The following is a 22782-nucleotide window of genomic DNA, read 5'->3' as shown; positions in this document are numbered from 1 at the left end:
TAGCTTTTCCAAAGACCCGGCAAATGGCATGATAGAAGCATAGGATCTTACAGCACAGAAGGAAGACTAAGAATTGGCAGCTTGAGATATAGTACATTTTTGGGAACATTAATTTTAATTTTATGTGTTGCAATGACGCTCTATGATTTTTACCTATGCACTTCACAGACAAAAAGCTTGGAAACTCCTCGACTGCATACTTAGAACAAGTCAAGATGGTGGCTGAATTACATTTTGAATAATTTGATTGGTTAGCTAGTTTTACAATTGTTGTTTTATAGTTGAGACTTCAGAATTGTGAAGAATTCATACTTCAGTTGAGGATATCAACATGAGTTAATGATTTGACATGATTCGTTCCTTTTTCATATGATACTGATTCAATCAGATATAATTGCAACAGACATTTCTAACAAGCAACACTTTCAAGAGTGACGCATATTTTCCCTATGTACTAGATGCAAGAGATTTAACTATTTTCTACAGTTAGCAAATACATTGGAATGGGATTAGACAAAAATCACCCTTCCAAGTATTTGAGATCATTTACAGACTGAAAAGGCTTGCAAGTGTCTGAAAATTGTCCTTAAATCGTAAGTTATTTATTAAGTGCAAATCAATGTACAACAAAATTAAATTTCTAATGGCCTTAAGAGCTGTACAAATATATATGAGCTTTGTGAACAAATAATCTATATGGAATAGTTAACATCAAGTTGAGTGGCTAATTTCTCGATTTACTAAGAGGCTAAAAAGCATGTGGCAGAAAAGCATAGTGAATTTTGTTGGAACAAACCAAAATTCCAGGGCAATGCAAGTAATTGTGATAAAAGCAAAAAACTGCGAATGCTGGAAATCCAAAACAAAAACAAAAATAAAAATACCTGGAAAAACTCAGCAGGTCTGACAGCATCTGCGGAGAGGAACACAGTTAACGTTTCAAGTCCGTATGACTCTTCAACAGTAATTGTGATGCCTACTTACTATTTTCAGTGGATAGCAATTGAGAAAATTAATATAGCATAAACAATCACCTAAAGTTTCAAAAGTGTGATATGTGCTCAAAGGAAATTGCAAAACAGATTAGTGGTGATATTAAAAGCTTGCAGTTTTTACTTGGTCGGGGGTTAACAAGAATCATTCTTCAATAATCCCATACGTGGCCAAAACTGATATATCTAGTACAATTCCACACAACCAACTGATCATACAATTAATAGCAAAAGAATAACCCTACTACTTCTGTGGTTAAGAATTTATTCATTTCCTGTCCTGTTACCTGGTGCATACATTACTAGGTAATGAGTGATTTCTGCAAGAAAAATAATCCTGGCAGATAAGACACAAAACTACAAAACTAGGCTGATCTTAGAATATCAGTTTCGTACCAAAAATCTAAAATGATGAGCCAAGATTCTACAAATTCAAAAAGATCAGGTATTCAGTAACCAATGGTCAACAAGCTACTAAAACACAAGAGGTTTCTATATTAATAAGTACAAAATCATTTGGCACCAACTGCAAAGTTCAATAAAAGTATATTACACTTTCCATTTTCTACATTTTATATAAAACCATTTACTGACCTTGAAATTTGGTGAGAAGTATCTGTTGGCCTTGTCTTTATTTGCCTTGTCAAGTTCATTTTTAGTCAATGTGAGGGCCAGATATTCCTTGTCATTATCTGTACGCCAACCATCGTCGTCCTTGTCTGTAACTATGCTGCCATTTTCTACTTTATCTAAGTTCTCATTTGGTTGTGGGATGAAGAACGTATTTATCCAGAAATGGAACATTTTATCCTGAAGAAAAGAAAATAGCCCATAAATCTCATTTAATATTAATAGAGTCCGGTCTCCATTATAAGAAATAGCTTGCTCCATTTAAGCCATACTCTGGCTGAATACGATCCCAATATTGAGTCCTTAGCCTTAAAAAAAAAGACCCAGCAGTGATACAGAAGCAGTGGGGCAATCACTGGTCTGTTAGGTGGTGAGGAAGAAGGGTTTGAGAGGAAAACCATGTTTGAATCCTGTTCAAGATATTGGCAATATACGAGAGGCAAATTTCTTACATACTTAATAACTTGCTCTATGTAAGCTCTAAAGCTCAATTCTCAAGTTGAATTCAAAAAAGTATTAAATACTGTTTCCAAAGGGCAATTTCTGTTTCCGAAAGTGTGGGAAGTAGATAATGATTGAATTACAGCCATTGCACATCTTTTAGATGTCGGAATAAATTTTCTTACTGCGCTGGAAAGGCAAGGCACCAAAGAAAAATGCATCTGGCTATTAGGAATAGAACAATTAAAACCAGGCATAAATGACTGAAAGAGTTACTAACTGAAATTTTAAAGTGCTGTAATGAATTAAAATGTACTCATACAGACCTGGTAGTAGATTGGCTGCAGATGCTGCATGTCCTGGAGGAGAGAAAATGCAAGGAAAGGAGGAGCAAAACAAAACAGTACTTTTGATAGTTTTAAGCAATGAGGAACTGATGAAATGGGGGATTGCAAACAAAATAAAGGAACTAATCCAAAACATTTCCTCAAAAGCTCAGCAAGTGTATTACCAAGTTACCCAGCTAGATTCAACTTTCACTCTGTGTCAAGTTAGCTGATCTCAGCCAGCCAAAAAGGTGTCAGAGGTACTACAGTATACCTCAGTGGATCAAGGTTAAGGAAGAGAAAATCATCTAGCACCACTCCCAATTGCTATCCAGCAACTTTTACTGAAAAGGCATAGGAATGGGCATTGGGAGGAAAAAAAGATTAAGCACAAATATGAACCTCTTGCATTCAAATGGCCTGCTGACACTCAAGGCACAGAACTGCACATGACTAATAGGCAATTGGGTGAATTATCTCAGGGATCTGTGCTTGTGGAATGGCACCTCAGCAATGTCTTCAGATTGGGAGGAAGACAACTGATGAACAAAAAATGAAAACCTCTTTCCTTCTTCCTGTTGATAAGCAGCTTACATGTGGTAGGGAAAATATAAAAACTGTCAGATTAATATATTATGCACCCACCTAACCCTCAAACCAATTCCAAATTGCAAATAAAAGTTACAAAATTAGATTCACTGTTTAGGTCAATTACATAAGTCATAGAATCAATTAAAATTATCAGTAAGTGCCATGGTGAAGGATTCCCTCTGTATACAATGTGTAAAGAAAACATTCATAAATAAAACCAATTTATAAATGATGCTTTTGCAGTTTTGTGGAACATAGCAGAGAAATTCTCTTCTATAGAAGGCAGTAGCCAGCTGTGGCCACTAAACTGTTTTCAGAACAGCACCAAACTATGATAAATAAATTTAACGCTGCTGGTCCTTAACTTATTATTCTTATGAACTATAACGATGCTGAGTGGCAATTTTGACTGTGATACGCTAGAGTATCAGCCTATACACCCCACAAAAAAGCTGATTGCATAAATTAGTTGAGGTATGTTAGTGTTGAAGAATGGAATACTTTTCATTTCAGACACCCAGGATCAGCATTAAGCACTCCCAGCTCCAGCAAAGCAGTTAGATGCAAACTTCCAACCAGCCAATAGTCTCAACCTTAGGAGCTCCCATCTTTTTTCCATTTCCTGTTTCAGCTTCCCTGTGGCATCAATGATTGCAAGTGCTAAAATTTGAGCTGTTTGTTCCACAGCTACAAGAAACTGGATAATGCATGCCAAAACTCATTTAAAGACCCAATTTAAATTTAGAGTTAATGGCTGTTGCTTGGATTGGAGAAGTTGGAGGATTAAAAGTGAGTCAGTGTTGGGCCCATTGGTTTTCAATATAATCGATGATTTGAACTGGGGCATGTCAAGTACTACATTGAAATTTACTGATTACATAAGAGTAGGTGGCTTGGCAAACAGCAGGGAGGACAATCAGTTTAGCGAAAGCAGACATGTACATATGTTACAGAAAGGAAATAAAAGCAAGAGTTTATAGTATAGATACAGATCATCAGGAATGAGACTACAGTTATGAGGAGACTTGAGATATTAGGAGTATTTCCAATGAAGCAGAGAAAGCCAAGAAGAAATTTAATAGAGGTTTGAAGCAGACGAAGATATAAGGTTACAAGGAGATAGCAGGGCACCAATATTAGTAATATATTGTCAAGCAATCAAGCAGAGCAGACATGATAGATCGAATGGCCTACTTCTGTGCTTATACATTTCAGCAGTTTTATGGTTAGCAGCAAGCTAAAAGAAGAGGCTGTCATCCTATTACTTTAAACCCAGGTACCAAGACTAAAGTCCTGTGTATGACTCATTTCAGTACCCAGTTCTCCTATTTATTGCACAGAAACATTATACATACAACCGTAAACCTGAAATATTAAGTTTTAATTTTCCTTATTATAAAAACCCATCCAGTCATGCAAAACAAAGTCAGATGACAACCCGCCAGGTGTAATGGTGACAATAGAAGACACTAGAAATTAACTAAAATTGGTTGACTAATACACTCTAAAAGCATATTACAACTTGTCCAAACATTTGAAAATCTATTATCCTTCATTTTTGATCATGTCAAAGATTTAATTTGCTGCACCAGGATTTAAGCTGATACCCAAAACCAATTAGTGGTTTGGAAATATTTATACTTTAATTCTTACATGTGTAGGAGCCATTTCATCTGATTGCGATAAACAGGATGGGGCAACTTATCAAGGAATGACATTCTTCTATTTGGCACGTAAATATCATATCACCAATTGACCTGTTTGCTTATATGACCATATCAATTTTCACAGTTCTAGGTCACAAGTAACTTAAAACTCAGATGTTGAGCTAGTTTTCAGTCAAAAGCCATTTTGTCAATGTGATTCATGCTTCCAAAATGATTAGTATATTAAGGAAAGTAAAAGAATGCAGATAAGTGTTTTTCTTTTTTGAAAAACATATTATAATGTATTCAGAGCAACAGTTAAATAACATTACAGTTAAATGTAAATACAGAAGGGACGAAACTGCAAGAAAAGACACTGCAAGCAGATTTTAGCTTTAGTTGTACAGGCTTCATTGTACAACAGTAGAACTATAATAGGCAAGGGCACATTTTCATTATGAAAGTTTATGCTAGACAATGTTTGAGACAAAACTTTACAATGGCCTGTTCATGTCATTCTAGCACCCCAGGAGTTAAACAGTTGTGCAGCAACAATTAACTGGATATACTTTAATACATTCTGATGAAAAGTCATTGACCTGAAACATCAATCGTTTCTCACTCTACAGATGCTACCAGCCCAGCTGAGTAGTTCCATAGTTTTCTGTTCTCATTTCAGATTTCCAGCACCTATAATATTTTGTTTTTATAATTTGTACACATTGTTTGCAAAATAGATTCAATCTCAGTTAGTGTTGTGTTTGACTGTTGAATGCCTTTGGTGATGGAATATCGGGAGTGGAAATCAAACAGTTGAAATTAGTCAAGTGTTATTATACTTTACATTTCTGCTCATTTTTTTCAAAAAGGTTACTGATGGCAAGACTTCTTCTTGCACTGCACTTTACAGACTAAAGCTTGTGTCCTTGCTGTATACCAAGATATTTACACTCTTAGTTCTATCAAAATGGCTCCAGATCTAGTGAAAACAAACCTTTTTCATCATCTTGTTCTGTTTGTGGAAGAATTCCACTTTAATATCTCCACACACTGGTAGAGGTTGAGGAAAATCAAAATACATATATTTGTCTTCACGCCTGGTCGGTCCCAAAGGGGAAGTGAAGATCTTCACCTTCAGCTGTGAAACCACAAACATAGGATCTAAGAGAGAACAAAAGAGTTTTAGCTTTTCAGTTCTAGCAAAGAAAGGGAAATATTCACTATAATGTTCTTTAAGTAGCTAAACTGCAAAATTTATAATGCAGCTCAGTGTAAATGAAAAATCTGATGGCTTCAGGTGACAATTTAAATGTTCAGAGCCATAACATAATCTATTCTTCAATAACTATGCTACAAATTGGTATAAAAGATCCTCCCTTAATCGTATACTGGTTTCCTTTTGTAAATGAGCATGCTTTGAAGGGTCACATTAATTGAGAATTAATAATTCAGAGATTCATGTGGAAATGAAATTCATTACATAGAAATTTTAATTTGACCTGTATATTTCAAGGCATTAACCAGATAAGAAGGCAAAATGATACTGCTGTCAGTGGCACATGATCTTGAAACTTAAAGGGTTTATCTCAAAGCATTCAAAGTTGAAAATTCTGCTTCAACAGTCCTGTTACTGCCTACTTCCACCTCTTACCCCAAGTCAGGATCTTCCTTCCTAACGGTCCTTAGTGGGAGATGCAGAAGCATTGAGTACTGTCCTCATGAAGCACCAAACTTAAAAAATGGTTGTACAACTTCAAAAGGAAATCAATCAGGTAGCAATTTGAGCACCCTGTCACAGCTTTGTGAACTTTCATTCATACGGGTTCAATTAATGCTTTTTTTAAAAAAATAACATTTTATATGGGGAAAATGCCTTTTATTTGTCAGATGGGGGTGAAAGCTCATTCCACACCAAATGGATGAAAATGTTTGCTGCCATGCTTTTGACATGAAGTAAGGGCAGTGCATCCCTGGATGATCATAAGAATGGGTCATGGCAGAAAACTGCCCATCATCCGATATAAATTGACAAGCTCAAAGAAGCCAAAAGGATAAATGCCTGCAAGTGGAAAAATTCAATTTGTTTGGAAAGTAGTAGATATTCTTCTCAAACTGGAGTTAAGGTCCATTGATTGGTGGCAGTAGAAAGGAGGTACACCTAATTGGGTACGCTATTCCTGAATACTGAACGACACCACTTTTTTTTTTAAAAGTAATAATACGATGGAGTTTTCTGTTGCTTTAGTGGTATTAGGCAATAGAGAGTTGCATTCCCGCTCTGTCTAAATTAGCACCTCTCAATTATGGCGGCAAAAAGGGCATGTTAACTGACTTTCCTGGACCAGGGATGGACAGAAGAAGAAAGAAAAACATAGGCCAGAATTTTATGGAGCTTGAGTTGGCAATCTGAACTCGAACAAAATCGCAGGTGAAGATGTCAGGCGCATGCCCTGACGACATGGCGCCCTCACACAATATTACGGTTGGCAGGAATTGGAAGTGCGCTTGCCACCAATTAAAAGGGCAATTGAGTCCATTAAACATGCAGTTGTCCCAAATTTTACATGGCCCATGCGCTTTTACGCTTGGCACATGGGCCAATTGGCCAGGTGACGTTCATGTATTTTCACCATTCTGGATCCAGGGCCGGATAAAAAGCCCGAACATGTTTGAGGTTTGATGATTCATGAGTATTGCTGTCAGTTGTGTGTAGTGTCATTATAGTTTGGGGCATTTTATTCTACAAAGCCAGCATTCTCTCGGGAAACTGAAGCCTTGTTTCAAGTTTTAAGATTTGTTTCATGCTGGCCAGCGGTTAATTGGCTTGCCATCGTGAAATTGCTGTCGGGGGCCGATGGAGGGTGGGAGCATATTTCATACTCACTTCCGGTCACACCAATCGTGCTCCCGCGCCAAGCGTAAAATTCAGGCCATACTTTTGCTTCTGACTGCACCTAGTGATCCCCTGCTCGATAAGGAGTATGTGAAAGAGAAGAAGCTTGGTAGTAGCGCATCTCATATCAAAATGGCCTGTCAACTCACCAGCTTCATTTATGAATACTAGTCACTTGGTTAGACACCAGGAGCAGTACCAATGTTCAAAAATACTATTCATCAAAACAAGCCCTTCCCAGAAGAGCAGCGGGTGTGGGGGGAGGTGGGCAGGGTGAATTGGGCAAGGACGGTAAGTTGATTAATTCTTTTTGGTTTCTGACCTACAATTTGCTTAGTATTGAAATGCAATTTGATGACAAACTTATCTAATTTGAGTAGCATGAAAGGACATTCTACGAGTGTTGATCAAAACATGAAAATACCAAGAATTATTTTCAGTTCATCATATTCATGCAATCTCTGAAAATCTTCAAAGTTAACAGATTTTAGTTTTATAAATACTAATCACTTTAACAAAGTACATTTTTGCACCCAGCCCCACCAAACTCACACCTCACCAAGAGCTGGTCAACTGAATTAAACAATCAGCTCTGCAGATAACATTATACAGTAGCATCCAAACTTTCTGGTTCTATTCTCTCAATCTGGATTCCAGGGAGATTCTATTTAGCAGCATAAACGATCCTTTGAGAATTTATTTATTTTTTTTTTTTTTACAAATTTTGACTTAAAAAAACATAGTCCAAACAGATATTAAGAAAGCATATTTGACCATTACTTAGAAATATCAGTTGAAAATGTTTGTCCTAGATACAGTTATAATACACTAAAGTACAGCTCAAACCTTTTGTAGTATTATACTGTCCATCTGCCTGGTCAACAGCAAACTGAAACAGCAATATACTATTACAATTTTCTGTCCCTTTCCAACAAATGTATATATTGCTAAAAATAGTAAAACAAAACTTACTGCATGTTCCACCACTGAACATTGGAACCGTTTCAAACTGCATCTTGTGAAACAATAATGCCACTGGTTTGTAATCCAATCTGTGCTTCAAAAGGTAGCTGTAATAATATACATAACGCCTCTGGCTGGGAATTGTTACGCCCTAAAAAAAAGTAAAATATATACGTGGATACTGTTCAATGCTACAGTATAATTGCTTTGAACAGCTCAGTTTCTAGTTGCCAGTTTACTTCAATTCCTGGCAACAAAAGCATTAGAGATGCCTGGATATACACTGTAGTTTCAGAACAGCAATTAGCAGTGACTAATTTTGCATTGCAACAATATGGATACAAATCCACCAGCATTTTATATGACATGCAACCAAAATGTCTGGTAATATATTTTAACTATGGCATGTTGAATCATTTATAGTGGTAGGATTCCAAGGCCCACAGGCTCTGTTTACTAAATTTACACCGGTATATCTGCTGGCAGCAATTACACTTCAATTATTACAAGGACAAGTCCACAATAATTCAAGAACATTGGTTTATTCTAATGCATTGGGCATTTAAAAACTTACTAAGGATAACATAAATAACCAAACATTGAAAAAGTCACTTAACCCATTTGCCCATTCCTCAAAAATCTATGGAACTGCCTCAATATCCTTTACACATGCTTCAAGCCTATTTTCTATCTTTTGATTTTCTACATTAAGTTCCGAATTTGCTCAGCCTAATATTCTGAACATTTTATATTCCCAAAGCAAATTTAATATTTTCTTTAGCATTAATTGCATCCTGTAGCATTTTAATCTTCAAAGCCACCATTCTCTAGGGAAAGTGAAGTCTTGTTTCAAGTTTTAAGATAGTAGAGTCTAGGCAACAGTGACCTCAACAGTGTGTAGTCAAGATGCCTGGAGATTAATCATGCTGCAGCCACACTGCCCTCTGCTCTCTTACCCACCTTAACTCCACTTGCATTCATATGGACCCTAACATCTCATTACATTAACAGCTACTCCACAACTGCCATGAGTGACCGACTTTGTCTGCTCCCATTCCAGACTGACTGAACCTCCCCATTACTTATAAGCAGCTTTCCTACTTCACACTACCAACAAACTACCTCTTCTGTCCTATCTGATTTCCATCTACAGTTCACTTAAGATTAACAGAAGAGATCTTCTATTTGGCTCTTTCCATCAAACCCTCTTGCCTTCCTTCCACTAAGGAGAATGTCCCTGCTTTAACTTGTGGAAAGGGAAGCTGTTTAGTTGATACCACACCACTTATAGTGGAACAATGACAATCATTCCTCGCACAGAGAGAACACATCTCTTCACCTGAGTAAAGAGATGAAAGCTGGATACTGTCTCAAAAAATACTCCAAATGTTTGTGTTACTTATTTTACTCATTATCCCCAACACAATGAAATTGTGTTCACCTTTTTCAATTCACAGAATAACAAAGGAACAAAAAGCATTAACAGCTATTTCCCAACATGACCATAGTTGAGCTAAAACCTTTCCTGACTATAGATACACACAACAAATTTCCAGCAGTTGTCAGTGTTAGTAACCAGGAACCCGAACCTCAATGAATTTTTCTCCTACCTTGCTGACCATGCTGATGCCTATCATTTTTTTAAAAATATTTTCATTTCCAAGTGAATATTAAATTACCCTCCTTCTAAAGATCCTTAGCAAGCAAAAATCCCATGCTGATTTTAATATACCGTGAATAAGAGAGTTCATGAAATGCCAAGGAAAATTATCCTACCTTGATCTATATGTGTAAGCAATAAATAGATGTTGAATAGGAGAAATAGCCATTTTAATTCCCTTATACCAAATAGGTTATGTGCAGAATTCTTTTCAAGTAAATTTGCGTGTTTTGGGAATTATAAAGGATAAAATGATGGCACTTTCCTCTATCCCATGTGAGCTCCCTCTGTTCACATGCCATTATTTTGAAGATCTAAACAGGAACCAATTACATCAGGCTCTCTGTGACATGGAAATCAATGAGAAAACGCGCACAAATACTTAGCTCTACAATGTGACAGTTGAACTTATGTCACTGCACCATTTCAAACTGTATGAAGGCAACAGAGTTCAGCTGCAATTTGGCAAATAGATGCAGTATTATTGCCAAAAGGCATATAAATACAGCAAACTCATCACAGTTGGAGAGTAACAGCTTCAGTTGTAATGTCATACACATTCATTATTCTCATGCAAAATGGGGCTTGATCAGAGATTATCAATACACTGTATAAATACTTCTTGCATCTTATTCCTCCCTGCACTTTTCCTGCCTCCCCTGAAAGTATGAACTCCTCAATGTTCTGCAGACACCAGCTGCCCTCTGGAACGTCAGAGAAGTGATCATTCTTCATGGAAGCCAAAACAACTGAGCCTGATTTGGTTTTCACTCAAAACCACATAAAATAAATTTCCAGGAATTACCTGATAGCAATTAGAAATAAGACCTCCTTCTCCCTCAAACCTCAAATGCAGAGGAATTGAAGGCATTTGCACCACACCAGCTATTGCCTCAATCATTATCAGCTAATCTAGCACAGATCAGCAAAGTAACTTGGTCCATCTGGTCTAATGGCTTAAAACCACATCTCATGGCGTTTTTACTCACTAGGCCACAAGCTGAATTCAATGCCATGCACTGCATTCCTGACAACGCCAAGAAATTGGAATGCAAATTGAGTGAAGCTTAATAAAATGCACAGGTATTCAATAAGATGCTTTGTAACAGAAGTTAATGACAACAAGATAGTGATCAAGGTCATATATTAATTCATTTTCAAAGCTCACTTTCTATTAATTTTCTTTTTTGAAATGACATAAGTTGATTGCTTAACTTATGTCAGCACCATATTTTTACCAAGTGGATCAATTTTCCATTTACTTCATTGGATTACTTAATTTGAAGTTAAAATATGTCTGTGCAGCATCTTAATCCTTTGAGAAACTATCTTATAGCATACACCTTGATCCACTCTCACCTCATCTCTATGACACTGAAGTAGATCTTACTTCTGCTGTCGCTCAATATCTATGTGAAAACCATATTCTCTATTGTTTCTGTCAAATGAGCACCTTACAGCCAGAAAAACAAATCATGTGAACTTTATAGTGTCCTCAACCACCTTAATGATTCAACCCTGTTAACTGTATTCAGTTCCAGCTTTCCTTTGTTGACCTCTCTTTGATCAATCCTGATGCCCCACTCAGTTACAGCATGGAATTTACAGTGTAATTGGCTGTAACAGTACACCTAATCAAGTCTTAATAAAGCATTGTAATTAGTTACAGAGAACCCCTGCTTACTGGCTGACTAATGGAGAAGGGCAGATATGGCTGAAAGGGAATGAAAATAATGAAACTTGCAGACAAGTTTATGTATGATTCATACTTGCTAAAAAATGTACATTAAGCATAAATGTACATAAGATGCCTAGTTTTTAAAGGTTCTTACAATAAATTGGGAACTTTGGCAATAGGAGGAGGTTTTACAATATGACAAGATAGATAGCAGTTGATGAAGATCACTCAACCCATCTTATCTCAATCATCCAAAAAAAAGTCCCAATAAAACAACTTTTTTTCCAAATGATTCCAGGATTTCTGCCTTCATTATTCTACCCATTTATCTCATGAACCAAGCCACTCACATCTAGCATCTATGTTCTTCCTGACCTGCATTTGCTCTTGGTTCTCAATGCAAGTTTAAAATTCTTATCCTAGTACTTAAGTCCCTTCACAGCCACAATCCCATCCCTAGCCTTCTACAGCTATACAACAAGCCCTGAAATACTTTGTTCTGAGTTGCTTAGTGTGTAGCCCTGCCTCCCTTGACCCCACCAGTGGTGGCATTCACCTGTGCTTGACAAACTAGAATTACGTCTCAAAACCCTTCTCCTTTAAAACCCTCCTTCAACCCATCTCTGACAACCTTTTCTGATCCCTCCTAATATTTCCTCATTTAGTTTGATTTCCATTTGTTTCTTATGGCCTGGTGAAGTGCTTTGGGACAATTTTTTGACATTAAGTATGTTACATAAATAAAAGTATTATTACTTTAAAATAGAGTCTGGATTTACCTTTTCAATTACATTTACTATTTATGTTCCTCTATGAAGTCATCTCCTTTTAACTTCTCTAGATTTTAACCTCATTATACAATCCTTTGAAATTAGGGATCAGCCTTGCAGTTCTTTTGTGAAACCTCTCCAAGGCTTGAATGCCACCCTTATGATGTGGTGACCAGAAATAGACATAGTACTTACCCAAGGTGTGATCTGAGTCTGATTAAGGCACTATATAGTTTATGTATGACAGCCTTGTAATTAAATAGTGGGACGGAGATAAAGCAGCAAATTTGCAGGCAACTTTTACGAAGATGTGAGAAGTTTAGAATAGTGGTAATGGGAGACTTCAACTAACCAACTGTAGACAAAGAGGAGGAATTCCAGAAATCAGTGCAAGCGAATGTTTTTGATCCAGTCCAACAAGGAAGGAAGCACTGCTGGAACTAGTTCCAGGGGAAATAGGGAAAGTGGAGCATGGCTTAGTGGAGGAATATTTAGAAACTGTGATCACAATATCACTGTGGAATTATGGAAAAGGACCAGGGGAAATCAGATGTGAAAAATACTCAACTGGGGAAGGACACATCTCAGTGAGTTGAAAAAGCTTCTGCTTAGATTAACTGGAATCAAAGATTGACAGGTATAACAGTAAATGACAGGTATAACAGTAAATGAGCAATGCTTTCAAAGAGAAGACAGTTCAGATATAGACGAGACACATGTCCCATGAGAGGGAAAGGAAGGGCAATCAAAGATAAAGGTAATATGATTATCAAGTTTATAATTCAGTAGAGGACCAAGTAGGATACAGAAAGACAAGCAAGAACTGAAAATGGAAATAAGAGGGGCAAAGAGCAAATGCGAATAGATTGTGGGTAACATAAAAGGAACACTAAAATCTTTTATAAACATATAAATAATAAAAGGGCACTCAAGACTGGGGCTGATCTTAATGTGGAGGCAGAAGATATGGTGAGTACTTTGTATCTGTCTACACAAAAAAAATGATACTGCCAATGTCACAGTAAAGGAGGAGGTAGTAAATAGGATAAAAGGTGGTAAAGAGGAGATGCATATAAAGTTAGCAGCACTGTAAAATACAGAAGTCACATCCAATCTGGATGGGATGCAACCTAGGTTGCTGAGGAGAGTAAGCATGGAGACTGGAGAGGCTCTAGCCACAATATTCCAATCCACCTTAGATATGGGAGCAGTGCTAGAGGATTGGAGGATGTAAATGTTCCTCCCTGTTAAAAAAAATGAGAGAAGCTTAAATCTGGCAACTACAAGCCAGTTTGCCTAATATTACTGATGGGACACCTTTAGGCAAACTAATCTGGGACAAAATTAATCTGTGTCTTTTCAAGTTCCAATTAATGACATCCAGTGTGATTTGTTAAAAGCATATTCTGTTTGACCAACTTGATTGAGTTCTCTGATGAAGTAACAGAGGGCTGAAGAAGGTAGTGCAGTTAATATTGCGTATTTGGATTTGCAAGGATGTTTGCTGCGTATTTGGATTTGCAAGGATGTTTGCTAAAGACGCAAGAGAATTCTTAGCAAATTGAAGTTCATGGGACTAAAGGGTCAGTGGTATACAAGATTAAGAAATTTGTTAAGGGATATAAAGCAGAGAGGACTGGTGAACAGATGTTTTCAGACTGGAGAGATGTGTGCAGTGGGGTTCTCCAGGGGTTGGTGTTGGGTCCACTTCTCTTTTTAATATATATTATATATATATATATATATATATATATATATATATATAAATAAATGACATTGACCTAGGTATACAGGGTATAATTTCAAAGCTTGCATAAGAAACAAAACCTGGGAATGTAGTAAACACTGAGGAGGATAGAAACAGTTTTCAGATGCATGACAGATGAAATGTAATGCACAGAAGTGTGAAATGATTCAGTTTGGTAGGAAGAATGAAGAGAGGGAATCTAAACACAATTTTAAAGCGGATGCAGGGACAGTGAGCTAGGTTGTATGCACAAAAACATTTGAAGGCAGGACGACAAGTTAAGGTGACTGTTAAAAAAAGGCATATGAAAGCAAGGAAGTTATGCTAAACCTACATAAACCATTGAGCTGTAGTATTATGGCCAATTCTAGGCACCACATTTTGAGACTCAAAGGAAGGGTGGGGCTGAGATTTTATATTGCTCTACAAGCAAATGTCTCCACAGGCTACAGCAGTATAAAGGTGTATCTGATTTAGCTTGAGCTATAAAGCCATAGACTCTGTTATCAATTCTGGGCACCGGTTAGAGCAACCAACTTTGTCTTTAAAATTTGGTCTGTTGATCTTCAAACATTCTTAGAAACATAGAATGAAAAAGCACAGGTGGAGGTTAAGGGCTTAAGAGAGGGTGAAGAGAAGATTAGTTGGCAGCATGGATGAAAGACTTTAGTGTGTGGAGAGACCAGAGAAAGTATGGTTCTTCTCCACTGAGCAGAGGGGGTTAAATGAAAATTTGGCAGGTGTTCACAATCATCAATGGGTTTGACAGGATAAATCAGGAGAAACTGTTTCCCGTGGCAGAAGGGTTGGCAGCCAGAATGCACAAATTGAAGGTAATTAGTAAAAGAACCAGAGGCAACATTAGGAAAATAAAATTACAGGCAAGTTGTACGATTTAGAATGCACTGTTTGAAAGATAAGTTGAAGCAGATTCAATAAAAACTTACGACAGGCAACTTGATAAATACTTGAATGGGGAAATTTACAGAGCAATGGGGAAAGATTAGGGGAGTGGAACTAATGGTTAGCTCTTTCAAAGAGGCAACGTAGACACAATGAGCTGAATGACCTCCTTCTGTACTGCTTCTATGAATGTAAGAAGATCAACAAACCAAATTTTAAATGCAAAGTGGTGTTCCTCTAAATGTTGGCCAGAATTGATAACAGACTCCATTGGTTAACAGTTCAAGCTCAATCACATACACTTTCATACTGCTGTAGCCTGTGGAGAGATTTGCTTGCAGATCAACTGTAAAAGCTCATATTTTAATACATAATTGAATACGTTGATTTTTCTAAATCAAAATAAATTACAATGTTATATCATTGTACACCCATATAGTATGATATGAAAGTGTGTTTGCGTGTGTGGAGAGGGATTTTAATAAGTTAAGAGTTGAATAAATTAGCTATGTTTTGTTCATCTTCATAGATTTTCAGCCTCCATGTACAAATTGAACATTTGCTATCATCCCACAGGGGACAGGGATGCTAACCTTAGGATGCTGTCGCTTTCAGAATTTCATGCCCTGCGTAGTCAAGTAGCCTTCCTTGCTCTGGACCTTGCCATTAGTTCTTTGGCCAGAGGAAGCTGCACTGAAATTCCAAACAAGAGCAAAAGCACTGAATCATCCAACAGTGAACAGTAGATCAACTCCAAGCCACATCAGGAGAGAAAGAGCAATGCAGGATTGGTTGGGAGGAAGCTTTATAAATGAAAGTCAAATGAGCAACATTATACCCATAGTGGGAAATTTAATTTTCCTCAATTTGAGCATATCAAAACACAAAAACTACCAGTGGTACTCAGAGGAAACATCAAGGCACTGTGGAGCTTAACTCCTAAATGTTCATTGCCCTGAAAGGCTCAGTCAAGACAGTGATGCTTATTGTAAGCATTTACATTATTCAAGGTTGCTACCTTAGAGACAGTCTAGAATTAAATGCTCCATACGTTGGCCCAAGAAGGTGCTGCAAAGTGATAAATACCACTATCCAAAAAGGTTTGTTTAATGATACAAAAAAAATGCTCCTAAATCAAACTGTGGATTTTTATTCTATGAATATCAAAAGGCAACGTCAAGTGGTGAATACATTTTTTTGAGGCAAAATGAAACTCAAATTTTGTCTGTAAAAAATCAGATGTTCAAAGATTGCCTCATCCATCCATGTAAATATAACAGAGTGATCTACTGCTAACACATGCAATCCACTAACCTTCTATATTAAAAAAAGAGCCAATAACTGTTTTTGTTAAGTACCTTAAGTAGCAGAATGTGTACTCATTTCAGGTTACTTAGCCAGCAGCATTTTTAAATGTGATTTAAAAAAATATGATGTAAAATCACAGTCCTAAAAGACTAAAACTGCAATTGTAACATGTGTGGACAAAAGGTTTTCAATCCCATAATGCATGCCCTCCAAGGAAAGGTTTTTCTAAAAGCCAATAATGTCATAAATACTTAGTGCTAGAAATATTATTCTTTGAAGACACTTCACTCAACAGCCACGTAGGAAACTTGTGGTGGGAGACTGCAATGGTAAATCAGATTCTCTGGTTTGTAGAAACCTTGTACAAGATTCTGAGACTAATTAATGGTGCCTAGAACCATTAGAACTACAGCCATAGTCAATTGAAAACGTTGGTGCTTTGTGAACTCAAGTACAAATAAAAAGGTCAATATGTAAAAACTAGCCAGGAGTGGATAAACCATAGTAGAGGGATTGCACGAATATTTTCACAAACAAGCACCAAGAAGAAAGTCAAGTCTTGATAAGGGATGAGCAAGGGTTGCACCTCTACCCCAAACAACACCTGAATCACACAGCATATTGATTGGTGGATGTGAGAGAATGCTTTTTGTTTGGAAGCAAGCTATTACAAAGAATGTCTTGTAATGAAGAGAATTGGGATGATTGAACATGAACTCCAATCATACTAGTTAATGCTATGATTTGGAGTGCAGTTACTGACACTAAATTTTACAATTCCCTAATGGCTATGAAATAATGGGTTTCTCATATCATATGTACCTGTTACTAGTACTGGTTGTTGCAGTTCTATGATTTATCTTGAACCTCTGGTCTTGGAATCTAGACTCAAAATGGGTAAGTCAGAGTGATGTAAACAGAAGCCTCCCAGAGAGGGATTAAGCACAACAGAGCTCACACATCTGGTTACAACAAAGGCCATTATTAATAAATGTTGCTAAACTATTTATACAGCAGTCCACAAAGGGGTTGGTAATAATGCTTGTAAATAGAAAGCTAGCTGAGTTATGAATAAAATAAATAACAATATTGTTTCTTATCCTTATATGTTTGCTTTTAAATTTACAATTTATAAGTATTCCCTGTACTGTATCTATATACGCTAAATCATGAAGAAGCCCAGACATCAATGTCCGAGACAGTACTTTGCACAGAAACTCTTCCCTGATACCACTACTGCCATCCTCTTCCTCCCTAGTTCCTTTCCAGGACTGAAAATATGCCCACAGTCCTACAGAATCAACACTTGCCCTGGGCAACTCAACTGAAAACAATGGATCCCTTATTGCCAGTTAATCTGTTTTTAGTGATGTTGGTTGAAGGATAAACAACTCCTCATCCTTCCTTTGAAATCGTGCCATGGAATCTTTTACATCATCTGAGAAAATAACTGTTCTCGGTTTACTGTTTTAGCTGAAGGACGGCACTTCCATCAGTGCAGCAGTCCCCAGTCCTGATGTGTCACCCTTGATTTTGTGCTCAACCCACAGCCATCTGACTCAAAGGCACGAACACAAACAACTGAGCCATGTCAACACCTTTGGGTTTCCTTGGGAATGAACATCAGAGAACCACACCTACACCCCAGGCTAGTGATGTGGTTGTGTTAGCTGCCATCTTAAAGACAACTTTATACTGGGATGAACATAATGATACCAATGGAGAGAATAAAATTACCAGCTGGAGATTAGGACACACAGGTGAATTGGCCAAAGCTTTATCACTGAAGGTCAACCTAAATAGTTGGCTAATTTATGAATGTTTATACAGGTCTGAAAAATCCAACACATTCTCCCAGCCATACTAGTGAATGAAGAAAGTAGATGAATTAGTGCATCTTCGTGTAGGCATTTGACAATATTTCTTAACAGCTGATTCTTTATCTGACTAGGGTTTGGACAAATGCATGTGTTAACTGGACCACAAGGTCTTTGTGTTTGATAATCAAGCTTCAAATCCTCACAATCAGAATTGCCTTCCAGGAAATGAAGGCAACATACTTTGAAAAGTTAATCAACAAAAAAAGCAACATAAACTGATATTATGCAAGTTGATCATTGAAAATAAGCAATGATTTACAATCTAATTTAGTAACCAGGAGCTGGTTTTGGCTGGTGACCAAGATAGGGTCGACATGAGGTAGATTAATTGAAGTTGGGTCATAATCAAAGTCTTGCCAGTAAAGTAACACAAGAAACTTTGCAACAACAATCTTGAGAAACACAAAGCCTGGTAAACAGTCAACATTACAGGAAGATAAAAGTGTTTTTAACAGAACCACATACCAGAGATGGTATGGGACACTCAATTGCTAGTATGGAATGATTGTAACTTGTTACCTGTAGTTGGAGGATGAATGAATGAAGAACATAGGTACCATTTAATGAAATTTAATCCAGAAGTGTGAAATGATTCATTTTGGTAAAAAGAACAAGGACAGGCCATGTAAAATAAAGGGTACAATTCTACAGTGGGTCTAGGAATAGAAGGACATGGGGGTATATGTGCACAAATCAATGAAGGGCAAGTTTAGAAAGTGGTCTTGGGCTTCATAAATAGGGGGATAGAGTACAAAAGCAAGGATGTTATGACAAACCTATTTAGAACACTGGTTCGGCCTCAACTGGAATAGTGTGTCCAATTCTGAGTATCACACTTAAGGAAGGGTGTAAAGGCATTAGGAGAGGTGCAGAAAAGATTTACAAGAATAGTTCAGGGATAAAGAACTTCAGTCTTGTGGATAGATTGGAGAAGCTGGGACTGTTCTCCTTGGGGAACAGAAGATTAAGAGGCCTTGCCAGAAATGCCCGCATCCCATGAAAGAATAAAGAAAAAAAAAATTCTATGATTCTATTTACATAGAAGTGAAAAAACATAGAAGAAGAAAACCAAACAAAAAACATGAAAGGGGATAAGGACAAATGGAAAATAAAGAGAAAACAAGAGAAAGGAGAGGCAAGGCAAAAAAAAAATACAAATAAATGAGAGGAAAGCGAAAGAAAATATTGATAAAGGAAAGGACAAATTAATGGAGGGGAGCAGCCCCTTTGATTTTCCACCTAATTTTAGCCTACAGTAAATAGATGTTTGCAGGTAGAGTGTAGTGGTGTTATGAATGGGAGGAAGAGAGAAAGGGGAAATAAATGTAGATTAAACTCCTCAGTGAACATTCCTTTGAATACTACCTCCTATCAGACAGATGTGGTTGAGTTTCAACATAAGATACAATTAAAATACAACACCAATTCCAATTAAGATATGTCAATTTCAGTCAAAACAGGTATTCAGAAAATGAATAGCTCTGTAAAGGAACAAGGTGGAGGAAGTAGTAGTTATAAATTGTCAATCCACTAATATAAATAATTGAGATTTGAGATCCTAAGTTGGCTAAACAATTCCATTTACGATCACATAAAATGACTTTTCTTCAGTTGTAGAAAATCCAAATTATTTACAAATTACAATTCACTTTTATGTTTCTTTATTGAATGGGACATGCCAGATTTCAGTGATAAAGCTACATTCCAAATTATCTTTTGGCAGTGTAGAAGTGGAGTGCAGTCAAATGTTCATGAGGAATGCGATTATTTATCACGTCCTAAGCCAAAAGATAATAAAATTGGCATTAACACTACTCGTTTAAACTTATTAGTCTGTAAACATTTGAACCATTTTCTTTTACCATAACTTATCAGTTAGAAAATAATAAAATTGAGAATGTTTTGATCCAAAGTTGCTTTGAAATTTCCTTAAAATTACAAAAATTAAACACCAATTTAATTCAGTAAAATAGGTACCTTTCAAACCCTTTTCCAAAATTTGGATATTTAGTTTGCTTAAACATACACATGAGCATTAGCAACATTTGGCGCTCAAACAAAATTCTTCACTTGCAAATTTATTTCATATCACATTGTGATTAAACATATCTCTACTCACCTTCTTATCTATAGTTCTTGCTTGGCCATAGAATTCTAGGGCTTCTTGTGCTTTTAAAAATTTGCCACGATGAAGCAAATAAGCACAGATCATTACTCCTGTCCGTCCCTTTCCAGCTTTGCAATGGATTGCTGCAACATTGTTATCATCTTCACTCAACCAGTGGTCTAGATCTTCACAAAATGGCTTAATGAGTTCTAGTTGTGGTGGATTGTGGTCTTCAAACGGATACTGTGCGACTAAGAGGATAGGAGAGTAAAATAATTCAAACAAGTGAGCAAACTACCATTTTTATAATTTTAGCATGTATATCATGCATAGCAGCCGCAAAGAAAACATTAGAATGCTGACTAAGATCGGTCCAAGGTTTAACTTCAATAAACTCCACCAAAGTATTTTGGGACTATTTAACTTTAGACGAATATAAGTTATTGCATACAAAATTATTGCCGGTCAAAGCAAAAGAAAATAATAAAGCTATTGAAATATTGTTAATATATTGTACTAAATGTGCGTATGCTATTTTAGCTACTCTGCCAATAAAATTAGCTAATGCCAAATGTCTTCAGCATACAAAGGTGAAATATACTTGTTAAAAAAAAGGCACAAGCCAATTTTCCAGTGTACACTTGACATTTTGTATTCAGTCTGTTGCATTATTGCAGTATTTTTTGCACCACGTTATTGAGTCATAATGTAAACAGAATATTACAACTCCTGCTACACTTCTTATTCCACCAGAATCAACCAGAGAACAATGAGATTCACATCACCAACTACTCGCATCAAATGCCAACAATTTGGCAACCTTCAGTCTATTTTTTATTTACACATTTCTAATTTAGTAAATGATACATGATACAAGGAGGCTTTTGATTCATGACTTAATTTCATTACGGCAGTGCCTACCTATAATTGTTAACCCACCTCTGCAATTAAATTTAGTAGCATCATAATGTCTCTCTGCACATCTGCAAAGAAAAGTAGAAAAAATATTAATCCAAATATCCAAACTAGGATATACCGAACACTTTAAGTTTATCATATATTTAGGCTACTAGACATGTTGATTACACAAACAAAATTAATACACATCAAACAGAGTAGGTAAGAAAGTGTCCAACAGATATCTTAATGCAGATTAACTCTGAATACAGTCACAGAGCCATCATTTAATGTAATCTGAAAATTGATCTTCCTAGTGGCTTTTAAGGACCTTATTTTAACATCCATTCAATAGTTTTCAATAACTGCAATCCAAGATAAATATTCAGTTTTGTTGTGACTAAGTATTAAGCTTAGATTTATGAAACAAAGAATCAAGATTACCTGAATCAGGTATTAGATATACAAAGGAAAACAGATGTTTAACATCAAAGGCCTTTATTGACGACACAAATGTCCTAAAATTGCTGTCAAAATAACATCAAAGCTAATAGTGCACCCCATTATTTATGTGCACAGCATCTTCAAACAAAGCCAGACGCGCAATTAAACACAGAAGTCAAAAAGTTGCTGTCACGATGCATTGCCGTTATCTTTGCGAAAATGACACCTTTGTCTAGCTCCCCATTCAAATACATTAAACAGCAGATAGTTCCTGTACTTAGCAGGTAGTTAGGAGGGAAACTCTACACAGAAAATTAAATCAAATCATCTCAAGTCTAAACACCTTTTTAACAACATAATACATATTATTTACTGCCAGTCAACCACTCTGGCACTAAAAATTAACTAGTACAAGCTAGAGTCTTATTGCTTCAGGTTTTAAGTGCTGTTGGAGATTTATATATTTTAATTTATCACCACGGTTTTGCAGTAGAAATAACAGTGAGGATATCAGTACTCCTGATAATTAATGAGTAAATCAGGCAACAATTTCTGGTGACTGAACAGGTGCAGATAAACACGGAAATTAGGAAGCTGCTGACTGAATTGCCCCGCTTCTCCTGAATTTTCATTATACTATTACTTCACTGAGAAACTTGGCACTGAAATGTGTGCAATGGCATGGGGCTGGGGCTTGTCTATTCCAGTCTAAGTGAATTTTTAACAGCATGGTAATTCTTAATTACTAACAAACAATCCCTCCAGCACAGAAATTTAACTTTAGCAAGTGAAGTTTCATCCCTTCAGATTTTAATTATTGTAGGAGATTTTTTTAAATTAAAATAGTTGTGCTTTTTTCTTTCGGTCATTAAGCTACAATTACTTAAAGTGCAATAGACTTCTTGT

General features: G+C 36.5%; 1 protein-coding gene across 3 annotated transcripts in view; it reads right to left on the bottom strand.

The window, feature by feature from the left end:
* Positions 1-22782, bottom strand: part of ptenb (phosphatase and tensin homolog B) — a 166933-nt gene that overhangs the window by 14585 nt on the left and 129566 nt on the right. For 2 of the 3 annotated variants that reach the window (XM_041209711.1, XM_041209712.1), the window contains 5 exons: positions 21475-21518; positions 20548-20786; positions 8492-8633; positions 5621-5787; positions 1587-1802 (listed from right to left, as the gene is read on the bottom strand). In XM_041209711.1, coding sequence (XP_041065645.1) covers positions 1587-1802; positions 5621-5787; positions 8492-8633; positions 20548-20786; positions 21475-21518 — 808 coding nt within the window. Of the gene's footprint in view, positions 1-1586; positions 1803-5620; positions 5788-8491; positions 8634-15833; positions 15931-20547; positions 20787-21474; positions 21519-22782 lie in introns of those variants that run through there. The other variant, XM_041209714.1, reaches the window with a different exon arrangement.

The sequence above is a fragment of the Carcharodon carcharias genome, chromosome 17, assembly GCF_017639515.1.
Source record: "Carcharodon carcharias isolate sCarCar2 chromosome 17, sCarCar2.pri, whole genome shotgun sequence".
In the NCBI taxonomy this organism is placed as follows: Eukaryota; Metazoa; Chordata; class Chondrichthyes; order Lamniformes; family Lamnidae; genus Carcharodon; species Carcharodon carcharias.
Note: the sequence above shows the minus strand (reverse complement) of the source record. Positions and strands in the feature narration are given on the sequence as shown.